This window comes from Mirounga leonina, unplaced genomic scaffold (genome assembly GCF_011800145.1).
Source record: "Mirounga leonina isolate KUSES-001 unplaced genomic scaffold, KU_Mleo_1.0 Mir_200, whole genome shotgun sequence".
NCBI lineage: Eukaryota > Metazoa > Chordata > Mammalia > Carnivora > Phocidae > Mirounga > Mirounga leonina.
In genome coordinates this window covers 5,583,297-5,604,102 of record NW_023270503.1, presented here as the reverse complement: position 1 = coordinate 5,604,102, position 20,806 = coordinate 5,583,297, and the positions used below count along the sequence as shown (strand labels likewise).

Below are 20,806 nucleotides of genomic sequence, written 5' to 3'. Positions count from 1 at the left end.
AACCATCTGAGCCACCCAGGCGCCCCCTAAAAACCAGCTTTATTATAGAGATATAAGTCACATACCATACAATTCACTACTTAAAGTGTACAATTCATTGGCTTTTTTTTTTTTCTTTCAAAGATTTTATTTATTTATTTGACACAGAGAGAATGAGAGACAGAGAGCATGAGAGGAGGAGGGTCAGAGGGAGCAGCAGACTCCCTGCCGAGCAGGTAGCCCGATGTGGGACTCGATCCCGGGACTCCAGGATCATGACCTGAGCCGAAGGCAGTCGCTTAACCAACTGAGCCACCCAGGCGCCCCTAAACACATTGCCATTGGAGGGTAGGGAGGGTGTGGGTCAATGGCAATAAAAAGTGATTTCGAAAAAAAAAAGTGATTTTGAATCATAGTCAAAAGCGGGGAGTGCCCTCTGGGGGGCACCTTTCTCTGCCTCTCCAGCCACACTGCCCTGAGTTCACCACCAGTTTCTGTGCCACGGCAGCCACAGTGAGTAGTGTGCACAGGATGACATCAAGAGGCCAGAATGCTTCTTAATGAAAACCAGCGGTCTCCTACCTTAGGTCCCTCTCCAAAAGACCCGCTTCTTGTTCCAGCAGCTTTTCACTCCCTGTCCCTCTGCCCCTCCTCTGCTCAACTTCCATCAGCTTTCCCTTTATCCTTTTATTAAGGATTGATTTTGTGTTGACATGATTAAATCATCCATGCTGTGTCTATAGATTGAGGCTAAAAGTGAAAAGACAACAAATATGTGTGTGTGTTCTCATAGATGGTAGTTGTCATTAGCTGCTGACTCAGCAGTTCACTACATTTTCTTCTTTGTGGGTCCATCTCTTTTCTTTCATTCTGTCAGTTACTCAAAGGCTCACAATTTTGTTGGCTTCACATGTGGACCGTGGTTTTCTTGTGCAGCTTCAGGTTTTTCCTGTAGTTTCTTTTTTTTTTTAATGTTTTATTTATTTATTCATGAGAGTCAGAGAGAGAGAGAGAGAGAGGCAGAGGCAGAGGGAGAAGCAGGCTCCCCACCCAGCAGGGAAGGGACCCGATCCCAGGACCCTGGGATCATGACCTGAGCCGAAGGCAGATGCTTAACCATCTGAGCCACCCAGGCACCCTTTCCTGTAGTTTCTGATTGCCTTTCTTTTTTTCTTGCCGAGAATGGTCACAAGCACCACCTTTACCATATTCCTGAGGTCTTGCAGCTCCTACATACTGCTTATGGAATGGAATTTGTTCCATTCTTTTCAGGACCCACTGATTTCTTGTAATATGGATACTGGAATTTTAGGCCTACTGTAGTGCTGTCATCCTTCCATTTCTTTTCATTCATCCCTGGTTCAGTACTAGAATTTCATGTATCTCGTGTCTTCCCATTTCTTTATTTGCATTTCAGCAAAATGAGAATGAACCCTAAAGGAACTCCCTCCCAGTGGATGCATAGGAGATCATCTTTGAATCCTTACATGCCTAAACAAGTCCTCATTTTGTTTTCACACCAAGAGGTTCACAATAATCTTCCCTAAGAAGATGAAATTTTTGCTCTGTTGTCTAAGTGTCCAGTGCATTGCTGAAAAATCTGATATTAATCTTAATTCTTTTTTTTTTTTTAAGATTTTATTTATTTATTTGAGAGAGAGAGAATGAGAGACAGAGAGCATGAGAGGGAGGAGGGTCAGAGGGAGAAGCAGACTCCCTGCCGAGCAGGGAGCCCGATGCGGGACTCGAACCTGGGACTCCAGGATCTTGACCTGAGCCAAAGGCAGTCGCTTAACCAACTGAGCCACCCAGGCGCCCTGATATTAATCTTAATTCTCAATCTTTTGTAGATGCCCTATTTTATTCTCTCTGGGAACATCTAGGATCTTCTCTTTATCCTTGTTACATTGACATTTCATTAAAATATGCCTTACAATAAGTTTATTTTTCTTGGTTTGATATTCTTTTTTCAATGAGGTCCCTTCACTAGGCCTTTTCAGATGATGATTCTAGTTTCTCTCAAAAGTTTCTGGGAAATTTTCTTTTATTATATCTTTATTATATAGTTTCCTCCTCTATAGTTCCTTTGTTTTCTCTTGTGGGAACTCCCATTGGACAGAATTTGGTCCTTAGTGAGCTTCTATGTCTTTTACCTTCTTTAATGTTTTCTCTTCCCTATCTAAAATTGAGGGCACAGTCTGGGGAACTTCCAGGATTTTATCTGCCAGTATTCCTAACTAATGTTTTGTTTCAGAAGTTATATTATTAATTTCAATCTCTTCGTTATTTGTTGGTATGTTTTTTATTGCACCCTGATCTTGTTTTATGGATAGAGTAGCTTCTACACACACACACACATACACACACACATTTCCACACACACACAATTTTCTCCAGAGTCAGTGTTCTGGTCAGTTTATCTTCAGGGTCTCTTGTTTTCCTGACCTGGTGGGCAACCCCACAGGTCTAGTTGTACTTAAGAACAAAAACCTGAGTTGCTGAGCCTAAGTGGGTGAGCACTCTCTGCTTGGTTATGTAGGCAGGCCTGTTTTCTCACGGGAGCTCTCCTGAATTGAAAGGCTGAAAGGTGTGCAGATCCAGACAGTAGGCAGCAAGCTACCAAAGTGAGAGGAGCTTTACTCTCTCTCTCTCTCCCTTTTTTTTTTTCCCTAAGTAGGCTCCATGCCAGGGTAGGCCTTGAACTCACGACTCTGAGATCAAGACCTGAGCTGAGATCAAGAATTGAACGCTTAACCACCTGAGCCACCCTGATGCCCCTTGGGGGGCAGTCAGGACAGGTGTTCTGCTGACTCTCAAGTGCTGTACTCTTTTTCATCCTTCTGGTCACTCCCAGCCTCCATTCTTGTAACACTGAGGCTCCCATCTCTGTTGCAGCCCCGCCCCATATATATTCTGAGCATCTGACATCTCTTCTGCTTTCCATTTCGAAAAATCTACAACCCCATTTCTTTTCTTGTCTTTCCTTTTTTACGATTTTATTTATTTGAGAGAGAGCACAAGCAGAGGGAGCAGCAGGCTCCCCGCTGATCATGGAGCCCGATGTGGGACTTGATCCCAGGACCCCGAGATCATGACCTGAGCTGAAGGCAGATGCTGAACCGACTGAGCCACCCAGGCGCCCCTACAATCTGTTTTCTGATCTCTTTCCTATTAGCTGTTTGTTCAGCTTTGTTCCTGTTATTCCAGGGCGGTCTAAGAAGGAAAGGGGAGAAAGCTTAGGAGCTTTGTTTTCCACTGAAAGCATGAGAGCTTTTCTGAGATTCTTTCTCAGCCCTACTCCTGGCCTGACCGATCTTCTTAATATGGGTAGGCTCTTCAGGGGACCACCAGATGGAGGTGGTCCCAGCTCAAGAGCATCGAAGGGTCCCTGTGCAGAGTACCCGAGCTGTGCCCTCCTCCCTCCAGCCAGCTCTCACCCCCACTCTTGCTGGCTCTGTTTGCAGGAGATCCTATCTGCCTGCTGGGCTTTCGACCTGCAGGAGAGGCCCAGCTTCACCCTGCTGATGGACATGCTGGAGAAGCTGCCCAAGTTGAACCGGCGGCTCTCCCACCCCGGCCACTTCTGGAAGTCTGCTGAGTAAGTAGCCCCTCGGTGGGCCTTTGCAGCCTCACCTGGTGTCTTAAAGGGCACCGTCCACCCTGTCTGCATAAGACTTTGATCTGGGGAATACACAAAGCGATTTGCCGGAGTGGACTAGACTCGTCCCCTTGCCCAAGAGATACTAGGATCTTGTTTATTTCAGAGACTCCTGAGACACGAGCGTCTCCAGTCCTCTTCTGTGAAAACCTATATATCCCTGTTACCAGAGCAGTGCTGACGCTGGGCCCAGGCTAGGCCTGGACAAGAGGAGTCTGCCTTGGAAGGGGCCAGATAGGGCCAGTTGGAAGCCAGAGCAGCTCTGACTTAAAGGGGTGCAGACTCGAGACGGCTTGCTAGCCCCCAAATCAGCCGCCTGGGATGGGGACCACGTGGCCTGAGTTTCTGTGCTACTCTGATGCTGGAAGTCCATCTGCCTTCTGTTTAATCACACAGTCCTTTGTGCCCCTTGGGACCAGGCAACCTTCGCACCTCCTATACATTCGGTCTCATTCCCCTTTTGCTCTGTCCTTCTGGTTCTCTCTCTCCTTGAACACTCAAAAGCAGACCTCTGCCCTGCTGCGAACCCCTTGTGGGAATCTGAGGAAGTCCTTCGTTCTAGGCCTAGTTCGGCAGCTTTATAAAGTGGGGCTGGGGCCAGATCAGGGAGTGGGCTTCTAGCGTGGGGACTGCGTTAGGCTTTGCAGGCGAGGAGGGAAGTTGGAGTCACAGCGCCGGCCTGGGATTTGTGGCGGTCCCAGCAGCAGCGCAGAGCTGTGATAGTACCAAGTATGGCCTGTGTCGCAAGGACTCAGCTCTGCCGTTTGGTGCAGGAGTAGCCAGGGACGGCGTGCAAACCGGGAAGCTAGCGGGGCTCTAATAAGCTTTATGGATGTGCCAACTGGAATTTCATGCAGCTTTCTTTTTTTTTTTTTTTTTTTTTAAGATGTTTATTTTATGTATTTGAGAGAGAGAGCACAGGCAGAGGGGGAAGCAGGCTCCCTCCTGAGCAGGGAGCCCAATAGGGGACTTGATCCCAGGACCCTGGGACCATGACCTGAGCCCAAGGCAGACGCTTATCGACTGAGCCACCCAGGTGCCCCTTGTGCAACTTTCATATACCATGAAATATTTTGATTTTTTTCCCCCAACCCATTTAGAAAGGCAGAAACCATTCTTAGTTTGTGGATGGTGTGGAAGCGGGTTGAGCAGTGCATTCGTGAAAAGACCCCTGAATAATAGGAATGGTTTTAAACTTTTTTAAGGCAAAGGGCACTTTCTAAAGATGTGATTTCCCCCAGAGTCCCATTATATAAGCCAAATAAAGTGGAGCTGCTCTTGGTAGTTGAGGGGGCAGGAGCCTGTCCACACACCCAAGGTGGCTCCTGGGGCACCTGCCGTCCCATCACTGAGCCCCTGGAGAAGGTGCACCTGGATCTCCACCTGCTGCCCAGGAGTGTGGCAGCATCCATCCTAGTCTAGAAAGGGCCAGTTGGCAAATATTTTAGGCTTGTGGGTCATATGGTCTCTATCATATGTTCTTGGTTTTTTTGGTTTTTGATTTTTTTGGTAACCTTTAAAATGATCAATCTTTCTGTGGCTGGATTTGGCTTAGATATAGTTGGCTGGCCCATCTTAAAAACAAACCAAACTGGTTTCAAGCTACAGGTGAGGGGGGACCCAGCATGGGTCACCCAACCAGAGGATGCAGGTGGGAGAACTCACTGAAGAAATGTGATAAACTGCTGAGTTAGGCCATGTGCAGGGACGGCCTAGAGGAATGACAGTTTGGGGTTGGGAATACTGTCTTTTAGAATGCCACCTTAGTGTCCATATTAAGATGGGGTCAGAGTCTAGTGCAAATAGGGTGCAACAGAATGTTGCCATTGGAGGTGTGGGTTCTACCCAGCCATTGCTGAGTACCTGCTACACAGCTGGGGAGACAGAAGGCCAAGGCCAGCCGGGAGCTTGCAGTGTAATTGGTGAAGGGATGAGGGAATGACGCTAACATGCTAAGTGCTGTGACAAAGAACAGCCTTTGTGGGAGCATGCACAGGGCCCTGTCTGCCCACCCAGAGCTTGAGAAAGGGTCTCCAGAAGAGGGCTCATTGGAACTGGGTTTCCAGCAGGAACTACCCTGGCAGAGGCCAGGAGACTGGGGTTCCCCTGGACTCGGGGCAACGTGTTTAATATTCTGGGCCCTGGTTTTGTCCTCCACAGAAGAGAAGGCTGCACTAGGTGGGTCCGGTATTCAGGAGATGGTGATTCCAGATTCCCTAAGGACTATATAGCCCCACCTTCTCATTTCACAGGTGGGACACAGAACCACAAATGGGTGTTGCTCCCTGCCCAGAGCCATCCGTGTTAGCCACTGGGGAGAAACATGCCAGCCAACCTGAATGAGCCTCTCAGTCAGCGCTTCCTGCCAGTTCATGATTTCTCCTTCAACACATTCTGCCTCTAATTCTCATTTTCTCTTTTTTTTCCATCTGTCTTGTTGCTTTTTTATTTCCGGGGGGTGGCGGACGTTCTGGCCGGTGCTGCTGTCCCTCCACGCCCTGTCATCCTGCTTCCTCCCCACCCGTCTGCTTCCGGTGCCATCACCTGGGGACTGCGCTCCTCCCACACTTGGCCCAATGGTCGCGGGCCACCCCCCAGTCGCTGGCGGAGCCGCCCCTACGGAAAAGGGCGTGACGGCCACCTGGACTTCCAGAACTCCTGTCCGGCTCTGGAGGAATAGTGTGTCTTCCATTATTCCCCTCATTCTCTGCCTGTTTGCACCCTGCTTCCTGTTCTCTCTCTGCATCCGGCTTCCCCGTTTTTATCTGTTTTGTTCCCCTAAGCCAAAATGATATTCTTGTAGGCGAAATGGCCACCGGCAAGGGTCCTGTGGGCTTGTGGGTTCTGGCCGGGCCGAGCGGAGGCCCATAGCACCTGGCAGCACCCCTGTCCACCCACTGTGGCAGGTGACGGCTCGTCCCGGGGTGGGAGAGAACTCGGAGCCTTGGTCCAACTCCAGGGTGCCCTTTGACCAGAGCCTAAGGAAGGGAATGCAGTAAGCAGGAAGAGTGAACTTTCAGGAAGTCTGTTTTGATAGTCAAGGGCTGAGGGGCCATGGGTCCATCGGCCAACCTCTGTCTAAACATTCTGTGACTGTCCCGGGGGAGCTTGGGACGGAGCTTGGGACAGGTGCTTTGTCCCGGGTCCCTCCTGAGCTCACTGTGCTGCCAAGCCTGGAATGGAGTGGGGACGCCTTTTTCCCTCTCTGCAGGGAAAGTGGGTCCCCTACCCTCTGCCCTGGCCAGGCCTCTGTCGCTCCCCCTGCCCGTCCATGGGCTCGGGTTCTGACTATGTTCTCCTCTCTTCTCTTTCTGCCCATAGGTTGTAGGCCTGGCTGCCTTGCATGCACCGGGGGCTTTCTTCCTCCTAATCGACACTCAGCACCGTGACTTCCGCTCAAACGCAAACTGATGTGCGGGCACTAACCCAGGGGATGCGATCTCTGCCGCTCCAGGCGTCTCCCGAGACTTCTTCTTTCGCTTTGTTGTTTTTCAAACTGGCCCCCTCCCCTCTCCGTGGCCTGCGTGTGCTTGAATAACTACTGTCCACGAGGACCTCCTAACAGACCCCCCCACCCCGCCCAGCAGAGGTGCCTCCCCCAGACGGGACTTCATTCTCTATCTCTTCCTCTGGGGGCAGCGCCCAGGTGTCCCTGTCTCCCCACTAACACCCCCGTGAGACCGACACGCACCCCCCGCCCCCACAAGCACATCGGCCTCCCACTGGCTGGGTCCACAGTGCGGGGCAGGGCTTTTGCTTGGCTGTTAACCTGCAAGGTTTTGTCCAACAAGGAGTGGGATGATTTCAGAGCTGCCCAAGGCCAGCCCTCTCTGGAGGGGCGCTGGAGGGCGTGGACGCCAAAGTCCCATTGCCGTGAAAGACACTAGCTGGGAAGGGCGTTGTCCACAGCGGTGCCCTCAGGAAAGCGGTCCTAAAACAAAGGGGGCCTGTCGCCAAACAGTTTCACTGACGAGAGCAAAGCTTCTGCTGCCAGTCCCCACAATGTTACTCCCTTTACAGACAGAAAGTACCAGACCCCAAGTCAGTGTTCAAGAGTGTGGCTGAGAGGCCACACACAATCACTGTGCTACTTCCCAAATGCAGGTCTCCAGGGTCCCCCCAAAGGAGTCCAGGTCTTTGGAGGCATGTTCTGAGAGTCTGCATTTCTACTTGCCTCCTAGAGGGTCCTGATGCCCCCCTCCCCGCAATGTTTGGGGACCATTTCCAGAAGGATTGTGTGAGGCCACTCTCAGCACTTGGGGTCCGGTTTCTCTTTTCTCCCAGTTGCACTCGAAGCAGAGCCCTCCTGGGCCGCAAGTGAGAAAGTAGCTCAGTCGAGCCCACGGCAATGACAGCCTGCCAGGTGCCGGGGACTGTGTCACTAACCAGCTCATGTCCCCCAGGAGGGATGTGCCAAGTGTTTGCACCCCGGCCAAGTCTGACCAGGAGCAGCTCTGCCAAGGCTGTTGGCTTGCAGCCGTTCTTGCTTCTTGCTAGGGCGGGTCCTCTGTGGAGCTTCTGAAACCGGCCCGCTCCTTAGCTAACATTATCCTACTTCCAATCAAGACCAGCGTGGCTGTAACCCATGTTTTTGTTCCTCTTTGCAGCATTAACAGCAGCAAAGTTGTACCCCGGTTTGAAAGGTTTGGCTTGGGTGTCCTGGAGTCCAGTAATCCAAAGATGTAGCCAGCCATGCAGTTTCTCTGCCGATTTCTTTCTTTCTTAAATGTGTTTCTAAAGCATCCAAATAACCACCATGACACAAACGAAAACACTCTCTGAAACATCGGTCCACCCTCCTAAGTGCTGCAGACCAGGAGTGTGAGTCCTCCACTCAGATGTTCATCCACAAAAACACCGGGAGATAGAGCTGCACCTGCTGTTTCTTAAAGTGATTTCACCAACAACCAGACCTGCCCCGACAGGCAGCGAATGTTTACATGTATGTTTCTGGGGCGTGAACTCAATGCTTTACAACAGATAATAATACAAAGTGGTCCACAGAGGCACTCTGGCACCACTGGCCGGGATGGTGGAACTGGCCTTCCCCTCTGGAGGATCCTGGCGGCGGTGCGGAAAAGGAAGAAAAGCATCGTGACTGTGGCTGTTCTCGGGGTGGGATAGGGACCACAAAGTTTGACCTGGACTCTGCTTTGGCCCTAAACCCCATCCGTGGGGAATGTCCCTGTAGGGTTTTCCTCCTATCCTAACAAAGGGACACTGTCCTTTTTTCCTCTGGCAAAGGAAACCCTGGCTAGGAACCAAGCTGGATTATGAGGGTCAGGAGTTCCCAGAGGGCTTGGGTTCCCTTTTGACCCCAATAATCCGGCCCATACCTGCTGGAAAAGTTGAAACAGATTAAATCCAAGTAATGTCTGGATTGATCCAGGGGTTGGTGGCCAGGGTTTCCAGCGCCTGTAGAGAGGTCTCTTTCACACAGCTTCCAGGAAGACACCAAGGAGATGGTACTCAGGGCTTCAGCTTTTTAGACACATCCCAGTCCTGGCTGACATTTGACCCCAGAGCTAAGGCCCAGCCTGGCAGCTGCATGTACCATGAAGGCTTGCTCAGGAAGAACAGAGAGGGGAGGGGGAGGGAGAAGTGGCAGGCAGCAGGTTCCTGAGCCCACCCTCCCAGCCACAGGGTGACCTGGCTCTTCAGAAGCCCCATCAGTCATGCCAAGGTTCTGGAATTGCCCATCCCTTCTCCTCCAATCCTGTTGGAAGCCCATAGCCACGCCTGACTCTTCCACTGTCCTTGTTCTGAGCTCTTAGCTAAGGCGGGAGGCCTGTGCCCCTCCACACTGTTGATCTAGACCACCCAGTCCACCAGGCCTCAGAGCCTCCCCTGAACCGAGTCAGGACCATCTGTGCATGTATATTTGCACCAGAAAGGGGCTTGACTGGGGGATGTCCATCATGATGTCAGCACATCCTGCCTATCTTCGTTAGAAGCTGTCACCTAAGGAGAACAGTTCCAAATGGCAAAGAAGCCTTTAGCGGGTGTTACGCCATGTTAGGCGTCAAACCAGGACTGACCAAGGGTGATGAGGGTGGAGATGTGGTTGGATTCAGACCCAGAACCTGTGTCCGTGCTCTGAGCCAAGATGGGGGCATGTGGCCCTCCCATCCCTTTCATTTAGACCCACCCAGCAAAGCTCCCAATCTTCAGAGCCTTCCCTGGAGTCTGGCCAAAATGTCGGACGAAGCAGGCTACTGCCTAGAAGTGGTAGGGCTGCCTTCCTGAGTCAAGCGCCCCTCAGGCGGGCCACCTTCGCCTGGAGAGCACAGCTGTGCAGTAGTGTGAGGTATCCAGGCTCCCGCTGCCCATCCACGCCCCAGACCTGAGCTCCTTAACCCTTCCCGGTCAGTGTGTATGGGGAAGACCAGAGATGTAAGCCAGCTGGATTCAGCTTTGTTGGGGGGGGGGGTCTTTCCTCTTCTGTGGGGCTGCTGGCTTCACCCCCTCATCCCTTGGCCTCCCCGCTGGGTGTCACGCCTACGGGTCAGTTCAAGAAGCTTTCATCGAGCACTGACGGTGTCTTGAGCAAGTGTAGGGGACCCCGCAATGGGAGCAGTCACGGTCCCTGCCCTTAAGGAACTGACGCTCAGCCAGGAACCCTGAAGGGTTGCTGAAGGCCTGGAGGACAGGCCCTTCCTCTTCAGGACCCCGGACAGCCAACCCAGCTCTTGGCCTGGCCTCTGTGCTGCCTGTCCTTTAAGAGAAACGTGGTCCCCTTCTCCCTGTCAAAGTGACTGTGAATTGAGGTTGGGAAGACGTGCCTGCCCTTCTGTGTGCTCTCCCTGTCTGCCATGGAAACACATGAAGGACGGCCAGATACTGTGAATTCAGCGCTCACGGCCAACTGTGAAGGGGATGGAGAAGCTGGGACCGCCTCCTCGGCGAGACCTGTGGGGGCTGCAGAGGTCCCCACCAGGGTCTGAGAGTGGAGCCCAAGCTTTGGTCCTTCGCAGCACAGCCCCAGTCCCCAGCATCCCCTCCAAAACCCTAGGGCCCGTGTCCCCGCTGCCTTTAACCCTCAGAGCCACAGCCCCTGGCTCTCCATCAGCTCGAGGTCTTCAATCAAGCTCCCCGTTGGTAGCGGGCGGTGTAGCAATGTTGACCTCTCCGTGTCACCAAGTCAGTGCAGGGCGCCGGAATCCCTCTGTCCTCTCGTGGCATTCTCTTTGTGATCCCAGGGGGCAGCCGTGTGCCCTGTACGCCTGCATCGCTGTTCCGTGTTGATTAGGGGGCCTGGCGGAGACCTAAATGTGAAGCCATTAGGGAGCTCGTGTGATGCTACAACGTTAGCCCGGATTTCATTAGCGTATGTAAAGCCAGTGGCCTCCGTGGCCTCGGGCGCACACTTGCTTTTTTTGAATGTGATGTAAAATTTGTACAGTAAAAGTTTTTATATTTTCTATCAACTGCATTTGTCTTCCAGAAATGCTATTAATTTAAATTAAAATGGTTAGTATTAATGAACGTGCTGTATCCGTTTTTTTGTCACTGGCAAGAACACATCCTTTGTGCCAGGCCAAGCCTGGGTGTCTGGAGTTTGTGAATAAAATTGTACCAAGGTGTCGGGCTTGTGTCTACTTGGGTCGGCTCCAGATGAGTGTGTGGCGTTAGTCAGATGGATGGCATGAGGGAACAGGAATGGGGTTTGGGGGTCGGACCCTCTCTAGGAGCTCCTTCCAGAGAAAAAAGGTATCCGTGGACCTGGAAGGCAGACGGAGGAGTGGAGACAGAACGGCATCAGAGCCCATTATGCACAGAGGATGGTCATCCAGCCTCCAACACTAACAGCTCATGAGCAGACCCAGACCCAGTGTCTCCTGGGCTGAAGGTGTCTTCACCTCGTGGAAGCTATAGGGGGTGGGGAGTGGAGTGCTCATTTATCTGACTCTTATTTCTAGGAGGCTCTCCTTGCCAGTCATGTAGAGAGGTGCTTTGGAGGTTGGAGGAGGCAGGACAGATGGAGGAGAGGGGGAGCTGGCATTTGCAAGGCCCTCCTGAGCCAGGGAGGTGCTTTCTATCCGTCACCCCCCCCACACACACACACACACAATGTAATCCTCACAACCACGCCATGAAGCAGGAATTGTGATGTTTCAGCCAAGGAAACCGGGGCACTAGAGGTTAAGATACCCAAGATGACACAGCTGGAAGGTGGCTAGTCCAGGACGTAGCCCATGGCTTTGACTCCAGAACTTCCTCTCTGCAGAAGTCGAGGGATGGGCCAGTCAGACATTTACTGAACGCCTGTGCTCTGAAGGTGGCGCTAAGTGCTGAAACAGATAAAAAGGTGGTGGTACCCTTGCCTTCAGCTGTGAGCCCCCAAGGGATCCAAGGAAGGGGTCCCTCAGTCTGCCTGGCAGGTTTCGTGGAGGAAGTGGCCTTGGACCTGACTTTTACAGTGAGTAATGTGCCTGGTGCAAATAAACAAGAGCAGGGCATTCTACCCTGTGGGAATGGCATATGCAAAGGCTCAGAGGTCTGGGAAGACATGGTATGCTTGGGAAATCATGAGTATTCAAGCTGTTGTACAATGAAACTGGGGGAGTAGATTGGAGCCAGAGAGGATCCTGCAAGTGCCAAGCCAAGGAGTTTAGACTTTAACGTGGCAGCCCTGGGGAGCCATGGAAGATTTTTGAGCAGGGGAGGGTCATAATTACATTTGTGTCTTAGTTACATAGGAGGGACTGGAGCGGGGCTGATGACCTGAGCTTTGATTGGATGTGGGGAAGAGGTGGGCGTCCAGGGTAACTCCGCAGATGTCTGCCCTGCTGCTGATAGAGTCTGTCGCGGGGAAGGTGAGTCTGTGGATGAGGAGCATGGGTGGGAGGGTCATGCTCAGGGGCATCCAGGTGAGGGCTGCATGGGCAGAGGGACATTGCCCGACAGCACACCTTGCTGTAGAAATGAATAAGGGCGGGGACTAGGAAAATTAAAAATGTGACCTCTGGGCGCCTGGGTGGCTCAGTCGTTAAGCAGCTGCCTTCAGCTCAGGTCATGATCCCAGGGTCCTGGGATCGGGCCCCACATGGGGCTCCCTGCTCTGCCGGGAGCCTGCTTCTCCCTCTCCCACTCCCCCTGCTTGTGTTCCCTCTCTCTCTGTGTCTCTCTCTGTCAAATAAATAAATAAAATCTTTAAAAATAAAAAATAAAAATGAAAATGTGACCTCATTCTTGAGGACCCAGTGGTAAAGCTGAGGGTCCCCAGGTACAGAGACTTGGAGGGGTGCTTTTTTATAACTGCCATATCCAGCATGTTTTCCCTGGTGATTTTTGATAAGACATCTAGCTGCTAGGTTTCTTTTTCTTTCTTGATAGGCCATTTTTATCTTTTCAGGAGGTGCTAAATAAAAGCAATGGAAGTCTGTTTCCCCAGGGCCTGAGAGGGGTTAGGTTAGAAGTTAGCAAGGGCAGCGAGGCTCTGGTGGGAGACCCTTTAAGATCCCTGGTAGACTCAGAAAGGGGGAGGGAGCATTTGCACACAGGGGCTCTTTGGCACATGGTTTAATATTTAACATTCCCTGATTACCTTTGTACCCTGAAAGCCGATATTTGTATGCTATTCCACTTGAGCAGGCCTCTGCAGGAGTAGATGGTTCCAGATTTGGGCACAGGAGAGAGAGGACTTCCCTGGGATATAGGGGGGCTAGGGGCAGGGCTGGCAGGCGCTAGAGGCTGGTGTATGGAGGAGGGAAAAGGGGTAGCACCAGCTGCCAAAGTGACGGGAGATGCCAGTGCAGCTGGGTCCTTGGGAATTAAGTTTTAAGTTGTATACTTGGAGGAGAGCTTTGTAACTGGAAGAATGAGCTCTCTTTCCCATGCCCCAGTGCTAGGCAGAAAAGACGCAAATATAATCCAGCCTACAAGAGTGCATATCTCAAAACGTCCACAGGAGCTTTGTGTCTTCAGAAGCGAGACCCTCAAAGTGTGTGGGACCCCGAAATGGGCCCCCGTCCTGTGCCAGAAGCCCCAAGGGGCCAGTTGAAAGTAGTGGTTGAGGGAAGTAGCTCAAACATGCTCTAAGGGCCAAGTACCAACCGGTTTGCAGGAGAAGGGAGCGCCAGGCAGCCGATCCCGAGGTGCGAAAGCAACGTGCCTGACTGAGGATGCGGCTGACACCCAGGGAGAACTCATGCTTGTTCTAACGTTTGTTCTGGGGAGGGGTGAGGGCTGTGGGGAACTGGACAGTGGGCTCTCCGCCACAGCCGCGTCCCAGCCCTGCTGCCTTGTTGCCTCCTGGGAACACGAGCCCCCTGCTATGGGACCTTCCTTTTTGTTTGTCATTCTTCTCGTGTGTTTATCTTTAAGAGAAGCTAGGAGTCTGGATTTTTACGTGAAATCTCCCAATTTCCAAAAGTTGGCTTGCATTTTTTTTTTATTCTGTGTGTAGGACAAACGAAAACAGTCTGCAGATGCACAGCTGCACGTTCTGGCCCAGCTCTGGCTGCCGCCCGGAGGCATCAGGAGGATGCTGCACGCTCACCCTCCTCACTGTGTGCTCTGGAGGCATGCTCTGACTCACCCTAAACCACAGCCCCCCTCCCCAAGGCCCGGGGTCGATGGTGGGAGCCTGACATATCATTGGACTTAGGGCAAGGGGGTGTCCTCTGACGGTGCCCGTCAGGAGTCCAGCCCCCCGCGTTAATAGCTCTTCACTTTGGCAGTCCCCAGCCCTCCTGCAGATCCCGCTGTCCTCGACAGGGCTGCCCAAGGAGGGTCTGACCCTCTGTTCCCTTGTCTGTTCCAGAACACATCACCACTGTCCTCCCAGCTGAGAGCTGCCCGGGGAGAGGCCCCTGCTTACTGGTGGTTCCTTAAGATGTCTTTAGGCAGAACTGAGACGCAAACGATGTAGAGTCCCACAGTGAGGAAGTGATTGTCTTTCCAAGTATCTTTCAATCCATCTGGGGATCTCAAGAAGAAAGGCTCGTAGCATCTAGAAGTAGATAGTACTACTAGTCTCCAGCAATATCACCACCCACCAGCGCTGATCTTCCCTTTAACACAGACTGGGCCCGTGGTAGACTCAGAACTTTAGGTGAACATTTTCCAGCTGGAGCTTCATAGCCTTCTCCCCACAAGTCCCACCTCTTAAATGTCATAAAATATATGTAATTATCATTTTAACCATGTCACGGTACGGTACCTTAAGGCCCAACCCCAGAAATTGCACAATGTCACTTCTGAATTCTGTTGGCCGCGGCAAGTCATGAGCCAAACCCGATTCGGAGGCAGGAAAGGAGACTCCATCGCTTTTATTTATTTATTTATTTTTAACATTTTATTTATTTTGAGAGAGAGCACGAGCAAGGGGGAGGCGCAGAGGGAGAGGGAGAAGCAGGCTCCCCGAGGAGCAGGGAGCCTGATGCGGGGCTTGATTCCAGGACCCTGGGATTATGACCTGAGCTGAAGGCAGACGCTTAACCGACTGAGCCACCAGGTGCCCCTTGACTCCATCTCTTGATGGGAGGAAGAGAAAGTCACATTGTGAGCAGTGTAGACACAGGGAAACATGACTCTTTGGGGGACATTATTGTCACACGCCATCAGAAGAGTATCTTTGAAGATTCTTCGTGCTCTAGCCCCTAGAATGTAAGCTCTCAGAAGGAACAAGGTCTCCTATGTGGATTAATTCTGGGAAGGAAAGGCCAGGCCCTCTCTGTTGCTCCCCAAAGCTACCTAGAATGGGAGGAGATTGGTGAGGGTGGCCCCGTGACCGCACACAGACTAGATGAAGCAGCCCCAGGGGCATCGGCTCAGCAGGTCAGCAGCTGGAGCCTGGTTTCTCAGGCCATCTTTTCCACTGACACCAAAATGGAGGAAGGGGCTGCTGGGGGCGGCTGGGGGAGCACCCGGACCTACGAGCCAGCTGACCTGATTTTTATCCTGGTTTGGCTGCTCATTGCATGTGTGGGGTGGGGCACTTCTCTGATTCATAGATTCATCAATGATTCAGCACGGCCAGGCCTGCCAGGTGGACCAGAGGTGACAGATGTGAAGTCCTTGACCTCCTGCCAGGCAGACAGCACTCTGGTGTCCATAAACACTGCTTCCTTTTCTGGGGAGTGTTCCTGGTACATGAAGAGGGAGTTAGCTCCTGAAAGCAGCTTAGGGAAGGAAGGAGGTAGAGGGAGCTGGGAAGGGGCAGGGCCCGGGCTGGGGCCAGGAGCTATAGCCAAACCAGGTTTCATCTTCCAGTGGCAAGCACCGCTGGCTGCCAGCCCGACCATCATCTGTCTTCCCTGCAGGTTTAGGAACAGAACCCAGAGGTGGGGTCACCGAGAAGTTTGAACTTCAGGGCTCTTCACTGCATAGGCAATGGGTTTGAATGGCCACAGGTGTTCATAATATTTGCAAGAGCTAAGATGTACTGAATGAACTGATTTTTTTTTAAAGATTTTATTTATTTATTTGAGAGAGCGAGAGAGTACGAGCAAGGTGGGGGAGGAGGAGGGGAGGGCAGAGAGAGAGAGAAAGGGAGAAGCAGGCTTCCCACTGAGCAGGGAGCCCAACGGGGGGCTCAATCCCAGGACCCCGGGATCATGACCTGAGCCAAACACAGACACCCAACCAACTGAGCCGCCCAGGCGCCCCTTGAATGAACTGATTAACACTACTGTCTCCTTCCCTTCTAACTTCCCCTCTATCATATGGCCTCTTGAGTCAGGTAGTATTGGAGAGGCCCATTTGCATTTTGGGGATCGGACTAAGAGACTTGTCGAGTTGGGCATATGTTTCTTCTAGGTTTAGTGGGATATATTCATGTGGTTCACAGCCACTTCCGTGAATAATTCAGTTATTCCCACCCATCCCAGTTTAGGAATGGCTTCAGAAACCCTCCTCCTGCCCATTGTGCCAACTCACCTGGGTCCAGATACAAAGATTCGGGGCCAGAAATACATCCCAAAGGAATGTGTGCCACGTTGCCTGGTCCCCAGAGCGCACACACAGTGGAGTTCAAGAAGCAGGCCGTTGGAAAGACAGGATGACCTTTCTACTTCCTTTATGGAAAATATGTCAAATCCTCATAACACAAAGAAGCAAAGAGTGTGCAGTCAAAAAAGTAGGAAAGTATTATAGTGCCAGGAAATTAATACAAAATATTATTTTTCTGGATTTTATGATGTTTGGGGTATTTGTTAACTGCAATGGTTTGAATGTTTGTGTCCCCCCAAAATTTGCATGACCATCTTCATCCATTTTGCCCATCAGGAGTTTTTATTTATGGAAGTGGTGGTGGTTTTCATTTATGGTGATGACATGAAGTTTGCTTTTATTTATTTTTTTAAATTAATTAATTTTTAAAAAGATTTTATTTATTTGGGGGAGAGAGAGAGCATGGGGGCAGGCAGAAAGGGAGAAGCAGACTCCCCACTCAGCAGGGAGCCCGACACGGGACTCGATCCCAGGACCCTGGCATCATGGCCTGAGCCAAAGACAGACACTTAACTGACTGAGCCACCCAGGAACCCCTGAAGTTTGCTTTCAAAATAAATGCATATAAGGAAATTGGGAAGTAAGACTAGTCCCAGGCTAGGCACGCAAGGACTAGAGGCAGAGACAGCGATGTGTCTGGCTAATTAACAACTGCTCTGGGAAGGAGTGACTCAGTCAGCAGTCCCTGTGGAGGAAGGTCAGGCCTGGGGTGCAGGTGGAGCTCACCACTGGGTATCCCAGAGTCACTCCAAGGAAGCCTGGCGGCCTTTCATTTGCCCTCTGTGTAACCCTGGTGGGAGAGCCCATTCGAGCTCAAGCCTTCACTGAGAAGAGACTAGAAAAGCAGTAGCTGGAGGAGGGACTTCCGTGCAGCTGTGGGAAGACTGCTGATGGACACAGCACGTCCATCCTTCCCCTCAAAATGCCCGGGGAATGCGAGAGGCAGCCAGGCCTGCAAGGGGTCCCACCCAGGCTGGACGGTCACTGGAGGGGACCTCACACTGCATGGTCTCTTCTCGGCCCCATTAGCCGCGGTTTCCGCTACTGGAGGACCACTCGGGTCTGGAAGCAGAGGATCCTCCTTCTGATGTAGGGTCAGGAGGTCAGTAGGAGCCTAATGCTGCATCCCTCCCCTCACTTCTCTGCACGCACGCACTTTACCAGTTCATGGCACAAGCAGAAGAATGGAAGGTGCGGTGCGGTATTTTGAGAGAGAGAGAGAGAGAGAAACCACAGTCACATGACTTTTATTACAGTATTGTTGTAATTGTTCTATTATCATAGTAATCTTCCACTGTGCTTAATGTATAAATTAAGCTTTATTATACGTACGTATGTATAGAAAACAGCATAGTATATATATACAGGAGGTGGTGTATTCAGGGTTTGAGACATCCCTTGGGGGTCCTGGGACGTATCCCCTTGCGGAAAGGTGGGGAACACTATATGATGTCTTTCTCGCTGACACAGAACCCGGCCTGTTTTGGCTTTAAAAAAAAAAATTTTTTTTTTTTTTTAAGATTTATTTATTTATTTGACAGAGAGAGACACAGTGAGAGAGGGAACACAAGCAGGGGGAGTGGGAGAGGGAGAAGCAGACTCCCCGCGGAGCAGGGAGCCCGATGTGGGGCTCAATCCCAGGACCCCGGGATCATGACCTGAGCCAAAGGCAGACGCTTAAAGACTGAGCCACCCAGACGCCCCCAAATTTTTTCACCCACGAGAACCCGATCATTTCATCACACGCCAAAATCGGGCGGAAGTCTTGGACTTTTTCAAGGTTTGGAAGGTGTTGTTGTTTTTTAAGATTTTATTTATTTATTTGTCAGAGAGAGAGCAACACAAGCCGGGGGGGTGGCTGGAGCGGCAGGCAGAAGGAGAGGGAGATTCCCCACTGAGCAGGGAGCCCGATGCGGGGCTCGATCCCAGGACCCCAGGATCATGACCTGAGCCAAAGGCAGACTCTTAACCGAATGAGCCACCCGCCTGGGTCCCTGGGGAATGTGGTTTGAGACAATCTTATCATTACTTCATAAAGTACAGGGTCACCCCAACCTTTGTCTGGTTGTACAAGAAAGGAGGAAGAGGCAGAATGCAGGCTAATGTTTTTTTAAGTTTCTGTTTTGTGCAAGACACCTTCCTTAGTGCAAGACTGTAAGGTGAGTCCCTGACTCCCACCATTGCTGAAGCTTCTCTAGTCTTCACACGGAAGTTAGTGTGATCCTCCAAAACTAGACATCTGATTGTGTTCGTTCCCTGCTGCAAAGCTTCTAGGCCGTCCAAACGAAACCTGTATACCCCACATCCCAGGGAGACCCACAGACACCATGCGTCTGCACGCCAAGAGATACGTCCACGACTGTAGTTCACAGAGGCTTGAGTCGTAGCGGGAAAGCTGAAAACAACACAAATCTCCATCAGCAGAAGAACAAATGGATAAATGATGCAAGAGCCTTACAAAGGGCACCAGGCCACAGAGACAAATCTTACATGACACACCGTTAAGTGGAAGAAGCCAGACTCCAAAGGGCACATGCCGTATGATTTCATTGACATGAAGTTCAAAAGTATGCCAAACTAGTGTCTAGTCAGAGAAGTCCAAATAGTAGTTACTCTCGGGGGTACTGGCCGGGAGGAGTCATGAGGGAGCCTCTGGGGGCGGGAGATGTCCTACCTCTCGAGGTCAGTGGGGTTACATATGTGTATACATCGACAGCGTGTTTTACCCGGTACACGAAGGATTTGCGCTTTTTCCTATTTGTAGTTTCTACCTCAATTAAAAAATCAACAACTTCTAAAGTAGTGGGGAGACTGGGTTCCCGGGGGCCTTCTGGGCAGGGGCTGCATTGCTCCCTCTCCCTCCTGGCTCCTCCCCTACGCTCTCCCCAAACTCCCAGCAGGCCGGCCTGCCCTCATCAGCCCAGCAGGAAATGCTTTGAATTCCTCCCTGTGCCACAAAAGGAACGGGGACCTGGCAGTGATGGATTCTTGGCCTGCCAGCAGAGACGATCAGAGCCACATGCTAAAAACAATCCTAATTATGGTAAAATACACACAATGTAAAACTACTATGTTCGCCATTTTTTTTTAATTTTTAAAGATTTTATTTATTTATTTGAGAGAGAGAGTGAGAGAGAGAAAGAGCACAAGAGGGGCGAGCGGGAGAAGCAGACTCCCTGCTGAGCAGGGAGCCTGATGCGGGACTCGATCCCGGGACTCCAGGATCTTGACCTGAGCCAAAGGCAGTCGCTTAACCAACTGAGCCACCCAGGCGCCCTCATTTTTTTTTTTTTAAGATTTTATTTATTTATTTGAGAGAGAGAGAATGAGAGAGAGAGAACACATGAGAGGGGATAGGGTCAGAGGACGAAGCAGACCCCCCACCGAGCAGGGAGCCCGATGTGGGACTCGATCCCGGGACTCCAGGATCATGACCTGAGCCGAAGGCAGTCGCCCAACCAACTGAGCCACCCAGGCGCCCTATGTTCGCCATTTTAAAGGGTATAGTTCGATGCCGTTCAGTACATCCGCACTGTCGTGCTACCATCCACCCACAGAACATTCCTCATCTTGCAAAACTGGAACTCTGTATCCGTTGAACAAATCCCCATCCCCCCCTGACCCCCTCCCCCCTAGCAACCACAATTCTACTTTCTTTTCCATCAATGCAACAGCTCTAGGTACCTCATGTAAGTGGAAACGTACAGTATTTGTCTCTTTGTGACTGGCTTCTCTCATTCAGCATAATGTCCTCAAGATTCATCCATGTTGTAGCTGATGTCAGAATTGCCCTCCTTTTTGAGACTGGGTTATATTCCATTCTATAAAGAGAGAGACACACACATTTTTAATCCCTTTATTCATCGATGGACACTTGGGTAGCTCCCTGCCATCGCTTGGCTATGATAAATAATGCTGCTACAAATATGGGCATTTAAGTATCTCTTCAAATCCCTTCTTTCAATCCTTGATGGCAGCATGTGAAATGGTAATGCTGCATCACGGGGGAGGTCTATGTTTAGTTGTGTTTTTTAAAGATTTTTATTTATTTATTTGACAGACAGCAAGAGAGGGAACCCAAGCAGGGGGAGTGGAAGAGGGAGAAGCAGGCTTCCCGCGGAGCAGGGAGCCCAATGCGGGGCTCGATCCCAGGACTCCGGGATCATGACCTGAGCCCAAGGCAGACGCTTAACGACTGAGCCACCCAGGCGCCCC

The 20,806-nt window shown here is 51.2% G+C and overlaps 1 protein-coding gene across 8 annotated transcripts in view; it reads left to right on the top strand.

The window, feature by feature from the left end:
• The window catches only part of KSR1 (kinase suppressor of ras 1), a 146,650-nt gene extending 135,428 nt beyond the window's left edge, over positions 1 to 11,222 (top strand). For 4 of the 8 annotated variants that reach the window (XM_035027752.1, XM_035027750.1, XM_035027756.1 and 1 more), the window contains 3 exons: positions 3,444 to 3,577; positions 6,236 to 6,316; positions 8,245 to 11,222. In XM_035027752.1, the coding sequence (XP_034883643.1) occupies positions 3,444 to 3,577; positions 6,236 to 6,316; positions 8,245 to 8,323 (294 nt within the window). In that variant the 3' untranslated portion in view covers positions 8,324 to 11,222. Of the gene's footprint in view, positions 1 to 3,443; positions 3,578 to 5,797; positions 6,317 to 6,958 lie in introns of those variants that run through there. The other 4 variants (XM_035027753.1, XM_035027754.1, XM_035027755.1 and 1 more) reach the window with 3 other exon arrangements.
• The last annotated feature ends 9,584 nt before the right edge of the window (positions 11,223 to 20,806 follow it).